The 15,321-nt window shown below is 34.2% G+C and overlaps 1 protein-coding gene across 4 annotated transcripts in view; it reads right to left on the reverse strand.

The window, feature by feature from the left end:
* PRMT3 (protein arginine methyltransferase 3) overlaps window positions 1-15,321 on the reverse strand; it is a 137,298-nt gene that overhangs the window by 111,659 nt on the left and 10,318 nt on the right. For all 4 annotated transcript variants that reach the window (XR_010338349.1, XR_010338348.1, XM_012456488.2 and 1 more), the window contains exons 6-8: window positions 15,119-15,278; window positions 13,391-13,535; window positions 8,373-8,438 (exon numbers count right to left, since the gene is read on the reverse strand). Coding sequence is in view for 2 of the 4 variants with exons in the window: in XM_012456488.2 (XP_012311911.1) it covers window positions 8,373-8,438; window positions 13,391-13,535; window positions 15,119-15,278 (371 nt within the window). In the remaining 2 variants the exon portion in view is untranslated. The remainder of the gene's footprint in view (window positions 1-8,372; window positions 8,439-13,390; window positions 13,536-15,118; window positions 15,279-15,321) is intronic.

Consider the following 15,321-nt stretch of genomic DNA (forward strand, 5'->3'; position numbering starts at 1 on the left):
AATTTCCCTATTGTATGTATATTCTATTTTAGGCTAATTCTACATTTTAACAGAAATAAATTTCTTCAAGTTTGAGTGGCAGGAATTAACTTGAGCAGGATAGCCTGATCCAATACAATTTAAAAAGGGTTATAAAGTAATCAAGGATATGGAATATCACTACATCCTTCCTACCCCCAAATTAAATATTCAGCCCATTTTAACAGTAAAGTGCAATAAAAACAAGTTAGCTGTCAAAATTCAGTAACTTGAGAGTTTAAGTTGTGAAAATGGTAATTCTTGGTGAAAGAAAAGTATTTATTAGAACCAAAAGCTTAAGATGCTATCGGGGGTGGGTGGGGAGCAATTATTTACGTCAATAATTTAATATGGTTTTCCCTGGAATAGTATTGGGAAGCCTACTTTAGTTCATAGTAAAAACAAAAGCAAGTCACAAGGAAACACATTTAGCAAAATCCTTGTAAGTACATTACTCTGTGAAATTACTGAAAACTAGTGCTTTAAATCTTTCATTATCAATGGCCTAAAAATCATATATACTTGTCCCAAAATATGAAATTATTTCAGTGCCCTCATACTGTAAGTATTCACTAAGCATTACTAAGAACCAGGAACTGATTTCAGTGATGGGGTACAGCAACAAACAAGACCAAATCCCTGACTTAATGGCACAGACAATCTTGTGAGAGATTCAGGCAATGAATAAACAAAGAACATACAATACGGTCAGGCAGTAAGAAAAATCAAGCACAGCAGAGGTTAAAACCAGAGGAGAGGAGAAACACTCTTTCTTGTACCATTCTAGATAGGTCTGACAATACTTCTCTGATACATGTGAGCAGAGAACTGAATAAAGAAGAGTGTCATGCAAAGTTCTAGGGCAAGTGCATTTTGGTCATGGAGGGTATTAACTGCAAGGCCCAATATTCCAGGTAAAGCCAAGACAGCCAGTGCGGGGTTCAGAAAGAGGACACTTGGTGAAGTCAGATCACAGAGTACCTTGGATTTTACTCTGAGTAATGAGAAACTATCCTAAGAAAAATGAAACTAGAATTAAGAATCGATTCTACCGTACACCAATTTTTTTTCTCACTAGGCAACAGAATATCATTTAAACATCAGGTACAATTCTTATCCGTTAAAATTTTTTTTATGTACATTACAATTCAATACGTGTTTTTCCTTTTCCTTTTACACATGATAGCATATTATACCCACTGTGCTACATATTGCTTTTTTTTCCTTAACAATACAAATTAAGAGATCTCTCCATATCAATTTATAGAACTCCTTTCTTTTATGTAGCTGTATAGGATTCCACATTATGGCTGTATCACAATCCAGTTCTCTACTGATGAACATTTTAGGTGTTTCCGAAATCTTAGTAGGACATTAAATGCTGTAAATAATCTCATATCTAAGCCCATAACCATGAATTAGTAAATCTAAAGAATATATTCCTAGAAGTGAAAACACTTATGTCAAAAAGTATATACATATTTGTAATTCTGCTAGATATAACCAAATTCATCTTGTAGGGCAATTCTGCTAATGAAGACTCCAATGAGCAATGAATTAGTACCAATTTCCTCACAGGTGAGACTAGCCTATGAAACATACAGTTAAACTTTTGGATGTCTACCCATCTGGCAATCACAAAATAATGATATATTAATTTAGTTTTAATATGCATTTCTCTTATGAGATTTAGCATCATTCCAGGTAGTCATCTGTAATTTTATGTGAACTATCTTCTCTCCATTTTCCCACGCAATTGCTAGTCCTTTTCTTACCAATCTGTCTTAGCACATAAGAGTTCTTTGTAAATTAAAATTAGTCCTCTATAATCCTCTATAGTATGACATGCAGTGTTTTCTCACAGCATGTATTTTTGTCTTTTGATTCTACTTACAGTGATTTTTGCTATGCCCAAATTCTTTACCTACAATTAAACTTATTAATCTTTTCTATAATGTCTTCTGGACTTTGATCATAATTAGATAGGCCTTTCCCAGTCTATCCCATTTCATTCCATTTCATCCTCATACATTTCCTTCCAGTACATTCAGTTTCATTAACATAGTTTGTTTTTAAACCATGGTATACACTAGGAGGCATGGTTCCAACGTTTTGTTCAAATGGCTGACCACTTGTCCCAATATCAGTTATTAAACAAGATTTCCCCCACTGATTTGATATATGACCTTTAATATTCATTTAAATATTTGTGCATATTTGCATTTCTTAGTGGATTTAAAATCAGTTCTGTTAATCTATATATTCATGTGCCAAGAATTATTTTAGTTACTGAAGCTTTATAAAATAGTTTAATATCTAGTCAAGTCTGGTCCATGCTCACTGCAAATATTTTTCCACATTGCTTCTGGAAAACTTTTTATGTTTATTTTTCCATATAAGCAAGAGATTGGTTTGTCTACGTTTAAAAGTCTTAGCATTTTTATGAGAATTGAACTAAAATTTAAGAAAAGTAATTGTGAGTTTTCCCATTTAAGAAGCTGGTATGACTTCCAATTTGTTTAAATTGCCTGTTAGGTAATTTAGTCGTTTTCTCAAAAATCTTTTTTTATATAAGTGCTGCATATTTCTAGTTGTTCATGTCTATGCATTTTAAGTTCCGTATTACTTACTATTATAAGTGAAGTTTTCTTTCCATTATATTTTTATTTTCTTAATTTTTGAGTCAGAGTCTTACTCTGTTGCTCAGTGGCACAATCTCAGCTAAACGCAACCTCCACCTCCCCGGTTCAAGTGATTCTCCTGCCTCAGCCTCCCAAGTAGCTGGGATCACAGCGGTCTGCCACCATGCTCGGCTACTTTTTGTGTTTTTAGTAGAGGTGGGCTTCACCATGTTGGCCAGGCTGGTCTCAAACCCCTGACCTCAAATGATCTGCCCAGCTTGGCCTCCCAAAGTGCTGGGACTACAGGTGGGTGCCACCATGCCCAGCTCCTTCCATTATGTATTGAAAATATAATTTATTAGTATTGACTCTAGAAGAGAGAAAATCTTAATAGCCTGATATTCACTGAAGAAATAAAGTTGTCGAAAGGCTACTACTTTGTGCTTCCTATCTTACGCCCAGATGGTTTCAGTGGGAATTTGATTGTTCTTCAACACATAGCCTGTCTGGGTGAGTAAACACATCTTAACATAATCACTTTTACAAACATTAAGAACTTTATTTTAACATGTAATCTATATACATCATTGCAAACAAAAATAATTTTTTAAAAGTTCCGGATAAAATGTATTAACCAAAATAGCAAGAAAACAGTATACTATATAGTATATATGTATATAATACAATTAAAGTACATCAACTTGAAATATTGGAAGAAATATGGAAGAAAACGAAAATAAAATAGAAAAATATACACAATAGAATAGTATGTAATAAGTTTCCAGAAACTCTCATTAAAATAAAACATTTACAAAACTAAAAAATTAAACATAAAAGATTAGTGTAGAATATAGAAGTTTGCTAAAAGTGCTTTGGTGATAGTATCCGGGAAGATCAACACTCCCTTGCTGTGTACCAATGACAAGCTGGTAGCATAACTGGTGACACCATACATGGTATATACCCTTTTTGACCTAGGGAGTCCACTGCTAAAAAATTACCTTATAATTGTACTCCCATATATTTAAATATTTTTAATATTTTATATGAAGCATTATTTCTTTTTTTTTTTTTTTTGAGACGGAGTTTTGCTCTTGTTACCCAGGCTGGAGTGCAATGGCGTGATCTTGGCTCACTGCAACCTCCGCCTCCTGGGTTCAGGCAATTCTCCTGCCTCAGCCTCCTGAGTAGCTGGCATTACAGGCACGTGCCACCATACCCAGCTAATTTTTTGTATTAGTAGAGACGGGGTTTCACCATGTTGACTAGGATGGTCTTGATCTCTTGACCTCGTGATCCACCCGCCTTGGCTTCCCAAAGTGCTGGGATTACAGGCTTGAGCCACCGCTCCCGGCAGAAACATTATTTCTAATATAAAAACTGAAACAACTTATGGACACTCTTATAGTGGATATATGAACCATTAAAAGACTATTAATGAAAAGATGCTCAAAAATCACTAATCATTTAGAAAAACACAAATCAAAACAAGTATTACCTAACACCAATTAGGATAGCTATTATCAAAAAACTAGAAAACCACAAGTATTGCTAAGGATATGGAAAAACTGGAACGCTTGTGTACTGCTGGTAGGAAAACAAAATGGTGTACCCAATGTGAAAAACAGCACAGTGGCTCCTCAAGGAATTAAAAATGGAGTTACCATATGACCCAGCAATTTCATTTCTGGGTATATAACCAAAAGAATTAAAAGCAGGACCTCTAAGAGATAGTTGTACACCTATGTTAATAGCAGCAATATTCACAATATCTTTAATATAGAAGTAACCCAAACATCCATAGAAAGATGAATGAATGGATAAGCAAAATATTGTACATACATACAATGGATTATTGAGCCTTAAGAACAAAAAAAATTCTGACATTTGCTACAACAAGGTCAAACCTTGAGGACATTACCCTAAGTGCAATAAGCCAGTCACAAAAGGAAATACAGTCAGCCACTTATATCCCCAGGTTCCCCACCCAGGGAGTCAACCAACCACTAATCGAAAACATTAGGGAAAAAAGTTTGCAACTGTACTGAACATGAAGTCTTCTTTCTCTAGTTATTATTCCCTAAACAACACAGTATAGGCCGGGCGCGGTGGCTCACGCCGGTAATCCCAGAACTTTGGGAGGCCAAGGCGGGCAAATCACGAAGTAAGGAAATTGAGAACATCCTGGCTAACATAGTGAAACCTCGACTCTACTAAAAATACAAACAATTAGCTGGGCATGGTGGCATGTGCCTATAGTCCCAGTTACTTGGGAGGCTGAGGCAGGAGAATCGCTTGAACCCAGGAGGCGGAGGTTGCAGTGAGCCAAGACTGTGCCACTGCACTCCAGCTTGGGTGACAGAGCAAGACTCTGTCTCAAAAAAAAATATATATATATATACACACACACACACACATATATATATACATACACACACACATACACATAGTATAACAACTATTTATATAGCATTTACATTGTATTAGGTATTATAAGTAATCTGGAGATGATTTAAAATATACAGGAAGATGCGCACAGGTTATATGAAAACACTACACCATTTTATATCAAGTAAATGAGCATTTGTGGATGCTGGCATCCACAGAGGGTCCTGGAGCTCAGGGATATAAAGGGCTGACTGTATTTCCTTTGTGACAGATACTGAGGGATGACTGTACTGTAAGATTCCATTTATATGATGTATATGAGTAGTCAAAATCATAGAGACAGAAAATAGAATAGTGATTTCCAGGGGCTGGGAGGGAGAGAGAATAGGGAATTATGTTTTAATGGGAATAATTCCAGTTTTATAAGATGAAGAGTTCTGGAGATAGAGGTGGTGACGGCTGCATGACATTATAAATGAATTTAATACCACTGATCTATACACTTAAGGATAGTGAAGATGGCAAACTTTATGTCATGTGTATTTTACCACAAGAGAAAACATGGGGAAAAAAGATAGTAAGGAATGATCTCCAAGAAAAGCTGCTGAGTGAAGAAAGTTAAGTACAGAAGAATATGTTTAGTATACTCCACTTAGAGTATGTGTTTTTTGGTAAGACTATACATATACACACTCAGATATAATGTATATACAATACATATACGTGTATGTGTAAAAATCCTTATTTAATCCTCATTTTGCAAATGAAGAATGAGAGCTTTAGGGAGGCAAGGAAATAGGTCCAGGGTGGAGGCATGGTGGCTCACGCCTGTAATCCCAGCACTTTTGGAGGCCAAGGTGGGTGGATCAAGAGGTCAGGAGATCAAGACCATCCTGGCTAACATGGTGAAACCCCATCTCTATTAAAAATACAAAAAATTAGCCAGGCGTGGTGGCACACACCTGTAGTCCCAGCTATCGGGGAGGCTGAAGCAGGAGAATTGCTCGAACCCGGGAGGCGGAGGTTGCAGTGAGCCAAGATTGGGCCACTGCACTACAGCCTGGTGACAGAGCAAGACTCCATCTCAAAAAAAAATAAAAATAAAAATAAAGAAATAAGTCCAGGGTCATACAGCTGGTAAATTGTAGGGCCTGTATTCAAGCACAGGTTAACCTGCTTCTAAAACCTATATTTTTAATTGTATGTTAATTATTTATTATATCTAGCTTAGAATTAGGTGATCAGGCAGAAAAACTAAAATTTGATAGAATCAAAGAGGTAGAATAGAATGAATCAACATTACTTTATAAAAGGATGAGAAAATTTGATTCTTTTTTTCTTAAAAAAAAAAAAAATGAAGTGTAACTGTAGATAATAACCAGAAGCATAAAGGCACCTAACTGGGAATTTCTTCAATAAACTACAAACAAATTAATTATGAGTGGGTGACAACACGATTAAATACCACCCAAAGTTAAATTAATCTGAGAAACCATATGGCCTCCACAGGAGCTTTGTGATTTGAAACAATATTAAGAAAAGAAGGAAGAAAAGGAGGCTGGGAGGAAGAAATGAAGAGAAGTGATGGGAAAAAGGAAGGAAAACATTTTTAATAATAATACTTAATATCTTGATGATTAATCTTGTGATTACTAATACTTGAGCCTGTTCATTATTTACTTACCTATTATAAGACCAAAGACCAGAAGCATACTGAAGGAACATTCAAACTTACTTTCTTAATAAGCTCTTCTGGTATTCCTATCACCAAGTATTAAGAGAAGATGGCTCAAAGAAAGGCAATGATGATGTTCACCGTTAACAAAGCCCACAGAATTTTAGAACCAGAAATAATTTTTACAATCACCTTACAGGTTAGGCCCAAAGAGATTCACCACTTGCCCAAAATTATATAACTGGTTCCAACTAGCCAGGATTAGTGATTCTCATGTTTAATCTCTATACAACATATTAAGGAAAAAATAAAACAAAAATCTGGGCATAATCTAACCAGAAATATAAAGTAACATTATTGACAGTAACATAATTTGCTTCACTAGAAACAAAGTGGTTTTTAGACAAACATTAAACTTTCCAGCACTTATTTTGCAAATATAAAAACCATGAAAACTCTCCACTATAGAAATATGTAGAAAGCATACAAAAACGCTAAATATAAAAAACTGGTAACTATAATTTTAAAATGAAATCATTTGACTATGGTGGGAGTCAGCATAAACAATTATAAATCTTTCATGAGGGGCAATGCTTTGGCAAAAAATATCAGTGCACGATATAAATTACTGTACGTCTGTCCAATTAAGCTAACTCACAAGTGAAACACTGCTCTTAAAAAAGAGGTATGGAAAATGAAAAGCCAATCCAGATTATATTCCAAACAATATAAAAATCAGGAAAAAGGATTTTTAAAACTTAAAAGTTGTTGCTGCTGTCATATCATGTAAAGCCTATGAAATAACCTTAGATGAAAGTGGAATTCTAACAGCCTGATACATTATCAATAATTATAACAGCCTAATACATTATCAGTATACATGTTCTCAAAGTAAAAAGAATAGGAAAAAACTCCCAAGGAAAGGTATATAAATGAAAGAGATCACAATATTCCTGATTAAATTAGGGGACGAATTTCCCATCAGGAAGAACAAATAGAGAACCCAAACTTTTAAGTAACCATGCCAATGTGGAAAGGGAGGAAAAGAGAGAGGGGAAAAGGGAGTAAAGAAAAAATGGTAAAAATAAATGTGTAAGAAAGAAAAGTCAAAAAACACAAATTTCAAACACACAGGCACATGCACACACAGAGTATAAGATCATTTTTTAAATAACTTGAGACAATATTAAAACTAATTGTAAAATATAAAGTATCTCTTAAAGGAGTAAAGTATTAAAATAAAGCATATAAAATACCTTATTACAATAGTGAACCCTACTTATTAGTCTTAAAATTATTTTCAATTACTTAACACTAGAGTAATAATTAAAAGTGTGCTATGACATGGTGCTTATCTGATACATTTAAAATTCATGGGAATAACTAAATAAAAAATACGGTTTAAGCAAAATTATCTGAATAAGCAAAATTTAACTAAGCTATGTCATTGTAATTAACTTTCAATTTTAAAAAAGAGCATATTGAATGACAGCAGCAATCAGCATTTCTGTTATCAGTACTCTGCACCACAGAGCAGCTCATAAAAGTCTTCCATGAAATAAAGACAGAGTATGTTAAATCAATTGCTATCACAAGGATGACCCAAGAGAGGATTTCTACTGCCCCCAAAAAAACATGAAATGTGTAATTCTATAACTTATGCTACTTACCTTGTCTTTGAAGATATGTGGATTTTGGTATATGAAATCTCGGTAGCTTTCTGTTCGTATTTTGTCCTAGGGTGGAGAGAGGAAAACACTGCTTATAGGACAGTCTAAACAAATAAATTTTTTTAAAGGGAAATATTTGCCATTTTATCACACATTGCTAGTTTCCATAGCAGTTTTTATATTTGGGCTATCAAGCTTATTTTTTCTCCTAAGAAAACAATAAATAGAAATAGCAACAACACATAAATAAAATACTTTAAGAAGACTGAAAAATAAGACTCAAGTTCTTAAAAATGTATATATTTTCCTCTTTACGTCCATTATCACCGTAATAATTAAAGCTAATAGAAGATGAACATGTTTTGCTCTTTTCAATACGTCCTGGGAACTACAGCCTGATTCCCTGTACTACAGCTATATTAAAATAAGGGAGAAGCCAAGTGCAGTGGCTCACGCTTGTAATCCCAACACTCTGGGAAGCTGAGGCAGGATGCTCACTTGAAGTTAGGAGTTTGAGACCAGGCTGTGCAACAAAGTGAGACCCTGTCTCTAAAAAAATAAAAATAAAAATAAGGGAGATAAAAAATAAACAAATAAATGTAAACATTGCAGCTACATATGAAAAATTACATTGAACTGAATATGTTTTTATAAGAAAGTCACTGATCACCACCTATCTGATTTACATTCATGTTTTGTTTGTAAAAATTTCTTTACCAGGAAATGCTGTTTAAAAGCTTGTAAGCCTAAAAGTAAATCATTTGAGCCCTGCAGCCTACATTATAAGGCTCCTACATTCTGAAGTCTCATATAACCTGTAACCAAGGCAAGCATGCAACTCTAACATTTATGCTGGTTCATGAACAGAGTTGACTCCCTAGATTGAAACACATACTGTCTGCAAATTAAGCAGTTAGGGGCTCTGCTCTCAAGTAAGTAAAACATGACTGTGATAAAAGTAAATATCACAGAATGGGAATTCTAGTTTTAAGTTTCACATTAGGGTGAAAAGAAACTATTACACCAATTGCTACAATATCAAATTTTATACAAATCACATCCCCAAAACATTTTGATGCCAATATTGAAATTTTTTTAAAAGCATAACAGGAGATCTTACAGGGCAAGTTGTTCTACTTAAGTACTAGACCTAAAAAGGGAACTGTCCATACTTAATTCCATGTTTTCTGATTATTTCTCACTGCTTTACAAAAAAATTTTAAAATTAGGCTTATTAAATCTTCTTCTGAAGTTATTTTAAGAATTACTAAGATAAATTTATATATATTAACTAGTTACATAATTTTAAAACTTATTTTTTCAAATCATACAATTTCATGCATTTTTACAAATTTTATACTCTTCTGATACTATAACCAGTGATTTCTGCTGAAACAACAAAACCTACACAGGGTGAACATCAGTCAGGAATGCAGTCATTCAGAAAGCTCTCACTAATCATCTGCCTCACCACTACTTCAACTTAATCAATGGAATTCCAACTGCTGTCCTAACTCCATGCACTGCTGCTCAACTAAATTACAATCTTTCATTCTGGCTCTTTCAATATATTCATCTGTTTTCGTTTGTATGCTCATGCTGGTGCAACAAAATCCAAAGTATACTAAACATAGTGCCTTGTATATAGTAGAGCTTCAATTTAGTCCCTGAATTTTTGAAAAAAAAAATCCAATAAATATGAAAATGCAAGCAAATAAAAGTGTGGCCTTTATAACCATTTCTAAAAATTTATTCTAACAAAGGCTAACATGTCAATAAAAAACAACAATAAGGCCAAGGCGGGTGGATCACGAGGTCAAGAGATCGAGATCATCCTGGTCAACATGGTGAAACCCCGTCTCTACTAAAAATACAAAAAATTAGCTGGGCATGGTGGTGTGTGCCTGTAATCCCAGCTACTCGGGAGGCTGAGGCAGGAGAATTGCCTGAACCCAGGAGGCGGAGGTTGCGGTGAGCTGAGATTGCGCCATTGCACTCCAGCCTGGGTAACAAGAGCGAAACTCCGTCTCAAAAAAAAAAACAACAAAAAAAACAATAAGCAGAAATTTAAAATCTTTCTTATACCAACCTTGAAACTAAGAAAAATAAAATAACAAAATTATAGCTCCAATGCTTAGGAGCAAGATAATATTTTAAGACTGGTAAAATATCATGAAATTATTCCCACAAATATTTAAAAAAGAATGAAGGTAAAGAAAAAAGTTATACACTATAAATTTTACTTATACAAGCAACAGTATGCTTTTAATTGACAAGCTCGTGAAGGTGGACCGAGTGCATAAGACAGGTGCAGATACAATAAAGAGAATGCAGTAAAGGAAAATTACTGAAGTTTCAGTTTACTAAATGGTACTACAATCTGTGATTAATGTACAACAGGATGAATAATGTTTCTCTTAAAACAAAGAAAAGTGATGCATTTCAATTTATAGTATTAGTCAACCATGACTCTTCTTCAAAAAGATAAAGTGGCAAGGAATTTTTAAAGTTCATGTAATCTATCCCTCTATCAATTATATCTCTGGAATTCAAAAAAGGTATCTTTATCTTATCTGAAGAAATAAGATCGCAACCTACTTTTACTTAAAACTATAATCAAAACATGTACCAAAAATAATGTCACTAAAAGACATGAAACTAAGCAACAAAAAATCCAAATTATACTGTATAAAAACAAGGCCAATTCCAAGCATAAAAATATGTCCCGTAAATATGATTTCTCAATTTTAAGTGATTTATAAAAATTGGGTAAGATTCTAGTAGTAATATACCTTGAACAGTTTATGTGTGCTAAGAATCATTCTGGTAAGAAACAAGAAATAAAGCTGTGATATAAGGCATGCTTCACATTTATGCACAGCACAATGGATAAACAGTTCTTAACAGAATAGGTTATCTAAACAGATAACCTAGCAAAATGGATAAACAGTTCTTTTTGAATCAACTATCCATATTTCCTATAGACATTTAATCAGATCATTTCCAAGGGGAGGAAATTACATTGCATAAGAACTAAAGGAAGCTAAGGCACACAGAATGATATTTAAGTGCTTCTCTCAAAGGGAAAAGATGGCATTGGAAATTTCAAGTTGGAACTTCTTAAATCGATATGTACATCAAAAGGAGTTAAAGATACCAGATCAGGTATGAAATCTTACAGTTACTGACATATAGCTACAAGTGTCCAGGATAAAGATTTGTAAATTATAAGTACTCAAACTGAATTTCCCTAATGATTGTACTGACAACATTCATATCTATTAAAAGTTTCAGTGGCCTTTAACATGTCTGAAAAGCCCAACACAATTTCCATACCAAAGGAATTCAAGGTTTATAGTATTTAAGCAATGGAGTAATTTAAAATGACAAACATGGACCTAGATAAACTTCTTTAAAGAAAATATTCTAAACATAATAAATAAAATTAATTTTAATAAAGAAAATGAAGCAAGTCAATTTCTTTTCAACAAATCCACTGAGACTTAAAACAATGTATTACTTACAACAAGGAATCTATTATTTATAATGCTACGCTATTACTCAAGTGACAACAAAAAGCACAACCACGACATGTAATTAGTAATGACATGACACTTTTAAAAGACCTCACATTAAGTACAATTATCAATTACCAAACTTCTATTCTGTGATCCAGCAAAACCGAATCAACAAAATATATACATGTTATCAAATATTTCTGGTTAGCTTAAATGCTTATGCTTCAGGGAAACCATAAAATAAAACAGTATCTGGAGGAAGAATTTAGAAAGGGATATTTTGTTTGTTGGTTTTAAGAACAGGTAATGGTGGCATCTAAAATTCAGAGATAAACATCTAAAATTTTCAATTTTTACACTCCAACATTTATTTTACTCTACATATTCTCAATTTCACTGAGCTAAAAATTACATCTTCCTATTTTACAATCTACAATACTTAATAAAATGTATAATTACCAAGTACAGCTAGAAATCAACTTCTATTTTATATGGATAATACCATTATAAAAATTATAACACGCCAGATTTAAGTACAATCACATGTTGCTTAAAGCTAGGGATACTTCTGAGACATTTGTTGTTATGTGAACATCATAGAGAATACTTCACAAATGAAGACAGTATATAGCCTACTACACACCTAGGCTCTATAATATAGTCTATTACTCCTAGGCTACAAACCGGTACAGCATGTCACCGTACTGAATACTGTAGGCAACTGTAACACAATGGTATTTGTGTATCTAAGCATATCTAAACATAGAAAGGCACTGTAAAAATATGGCATTATAGTCTTATGGAAGCACCATCACATATCCAGTCTGATTGACCAAAACATCAGTATGCAGTGCACAACTTTAACTAATTTGGCCAATTCAGGAAATACTCCTATTTCAAATGTAAAAAAGTTACACCATAATAATTATAAGATTTATAATTGAACTTTATATCAAAGAATTATTATTGGCCCAACCGAAAGTCAGTATGGCTATTTAAAACACTGAAATTAATCATTTCCTAAACACATTAAAAGGCAAATATATAATTTAATCCATCTAATTGTTCCTATTTAATAGTTGCTCTTGAGAAGACTAAAATAGTCAAGTTTTTCCAGTATTTTAAGGAAAAGGTGATTTCATAAAAAGATTAATAATGATTTTAAATGGAAAGTATAAGTGACTGATGGCTCTGTAATCTTTTTGTTTTTTAATAATAGAGACAGGGTATCACTATATTGCCCAGTCTGGTCTCGAACTCCTGGGCTCAAGCAATCCTCCTGCCTCGGCTTCCGAAAGTGCTGGTATTACAGGTGTGTGCCACTGTGCCCTTGTAATATCCAACCCAAGATGAGCTAATAAGCACCAAAGAGGTATTTAAAAAGCAGTTTTCCCCATCCCCCCAAAAAAGAGGTCTCCTACAGTGTACATATATATTAAGAAAGAACCTGTTCTATTTTTCCTTTAGTAAGGATTTGGCGCACTTGTGTTCTTTTCTAACCTTTAGCATTTCTTCATGTATCCCATAATGCCCGTATGAGCTGAAATAAACACAATCCTCATCCTCCTGGAGGTCCGCAATGGCACTAGTAGATGACGAGCAGGTTCTGACATCTGCGTTCATCACAAAATCCTGAGCAAATTGTCTGTAATCAATTTGAAATACACCCTTGAGACAGGTTTACTGGACCATGAATAAAGGAAAGGCTAGAGGTTGAGGAAGAGGAAAGAGGAGGGAGTAGAGTGTGATGAGCCTCTGAACAACTGAAAGCTCCCCCTGCTGGATCTGAAGCAATGGTAATATTCAAAAACAATTTTATGCATTCCTTCAAACCATGAAAGCAATGCCAACTGCAGATTATAGCTCTTATGTCTTTCAACTGAACAAAATAAATATATTACTTTTATTATCCTCTATTATTTCTATTGTTTTAAAATCCCTTTTTAGCAACTTAATATTAATATAGTATATTTCAGCTTTATTAACATTCTTTAAAAACCTTATTAATTTCTTGGGAATGTTATTCAAGCAGAAAGTAGACCCAACTAGGTAATTATTTACATACACCAGTACCACCCACTCCAGCTCTTACACTTAGATCCCTCTCAGATCATGACATACTAGGAAACTATAAGGTATATATAAGGGGGAAGTACAAAGGGGCAGAAGGTCAAGTTGGTGTTGGTTACTAGGTTATTTAGCATAAAAATTCTGAAACAGGGAAGAGGAACTACAATTGGCTCTACTATCTTTCCTGCTGGACATTCATTCTGGCAAACCCTCAAATGGGTACTAACGCAACAGCAAACAGCTTACAAATCCAACAGGAAGATCTGTGAGGTATACTTGTTAGAAATGCAGAATCTCAGGCCTTACTCTCAATCTCCTGAATCAGAATCAACATTTTAACAGGATCCCAGTTGATTCCTACGCACATTAAACTTTGAAAAGTACTACACCAGTAGAACGCTAATTTACTCAATGGAAAAACTGTCACCGTCTATCTGGTTTTCTGGTTTCATACTATACCATAATTACGTTTTGATTCTTTTTTTGTCACCAATACAAAGTCTCGCTCTATCACCCAGGCTGGAGTGCAGTGGCTCCATCTCGAATCACTGCAACCTCCACCTCCCGGATTCAAGCAATTCTCCTGCCTCAGCCTCCTGAGTAGCTGGGATTATAGGCACATACCACCACACCTGGCTAATTTTTGTATTTTTAGCAGAGATGGGATTTCAACATGTTGGCCAGGCTGGTCTCGAACTCCTGACCTCGTGATCCACCCACATTGGCTTCCCAAAGTGCTGGGATTACAGGCGTGAGCCACCAAGCCCAGCCTACGTTTTGATTCTTTAAAAATAAAAATTTCAACCCTGTATTTTCTCCAAACCTCAAAAAGATTAATCCCTCCACTTAAAATCTAGGATAGAAAAAGCAACATGGAGAAATCAACTGGTAACCAGAAAAATGAAAGGAAGGCAATATTAAAGAACAAAAACATGAAAACAACATTTGTCAGAACATATCAGAATAGGTAAAACCATAAAATTTTATATTAACTGTATGCATAATGTATAAAAATGCTGTATATCTTTAACAGTATGAATATAAAATACCTACAGTGTACTTTCCAGTATTTGAAATGTTCTACTATATTTAACCTTGCCATTGGTTGTATTATTTTGGGGATCTAAACAATTAATTTTTGTAAGATTGATAAATTACTTCATTTTTTGCAGATCTTCACGTGCTCTAGCTAAGGCGGCTTCAGCAGACAGTGCCCTGGCTTCCATATGTTTCAATTTTTCAACAACAGATGTATTTTCACTGAGTCCATTGGGGTACGAGAAGGGTACTGACACCGGTTCATAAAGATCTTCTACGTCTAAGGAAATAAATGGACATTATTATCAGGCCATCTTATAACA

This window comes from Aotus nancymaae, unplaced genomic scaffold (genome assembly GCF_030222135.1).
Source record: "Aotus nancymaae isolate 86718 unplaced genomic scaffold, 86718_ANA_hifiasm-v0.15.2.pri h1tg000059l, whole genome shotgun sequence".
Taxonomy (NCBI): domain Eukaryota; kingdom Metazoa; phylum Chordata; class Mammalia; order Primates; family Aotidae; genus Aotus; species Aotus nancymaae.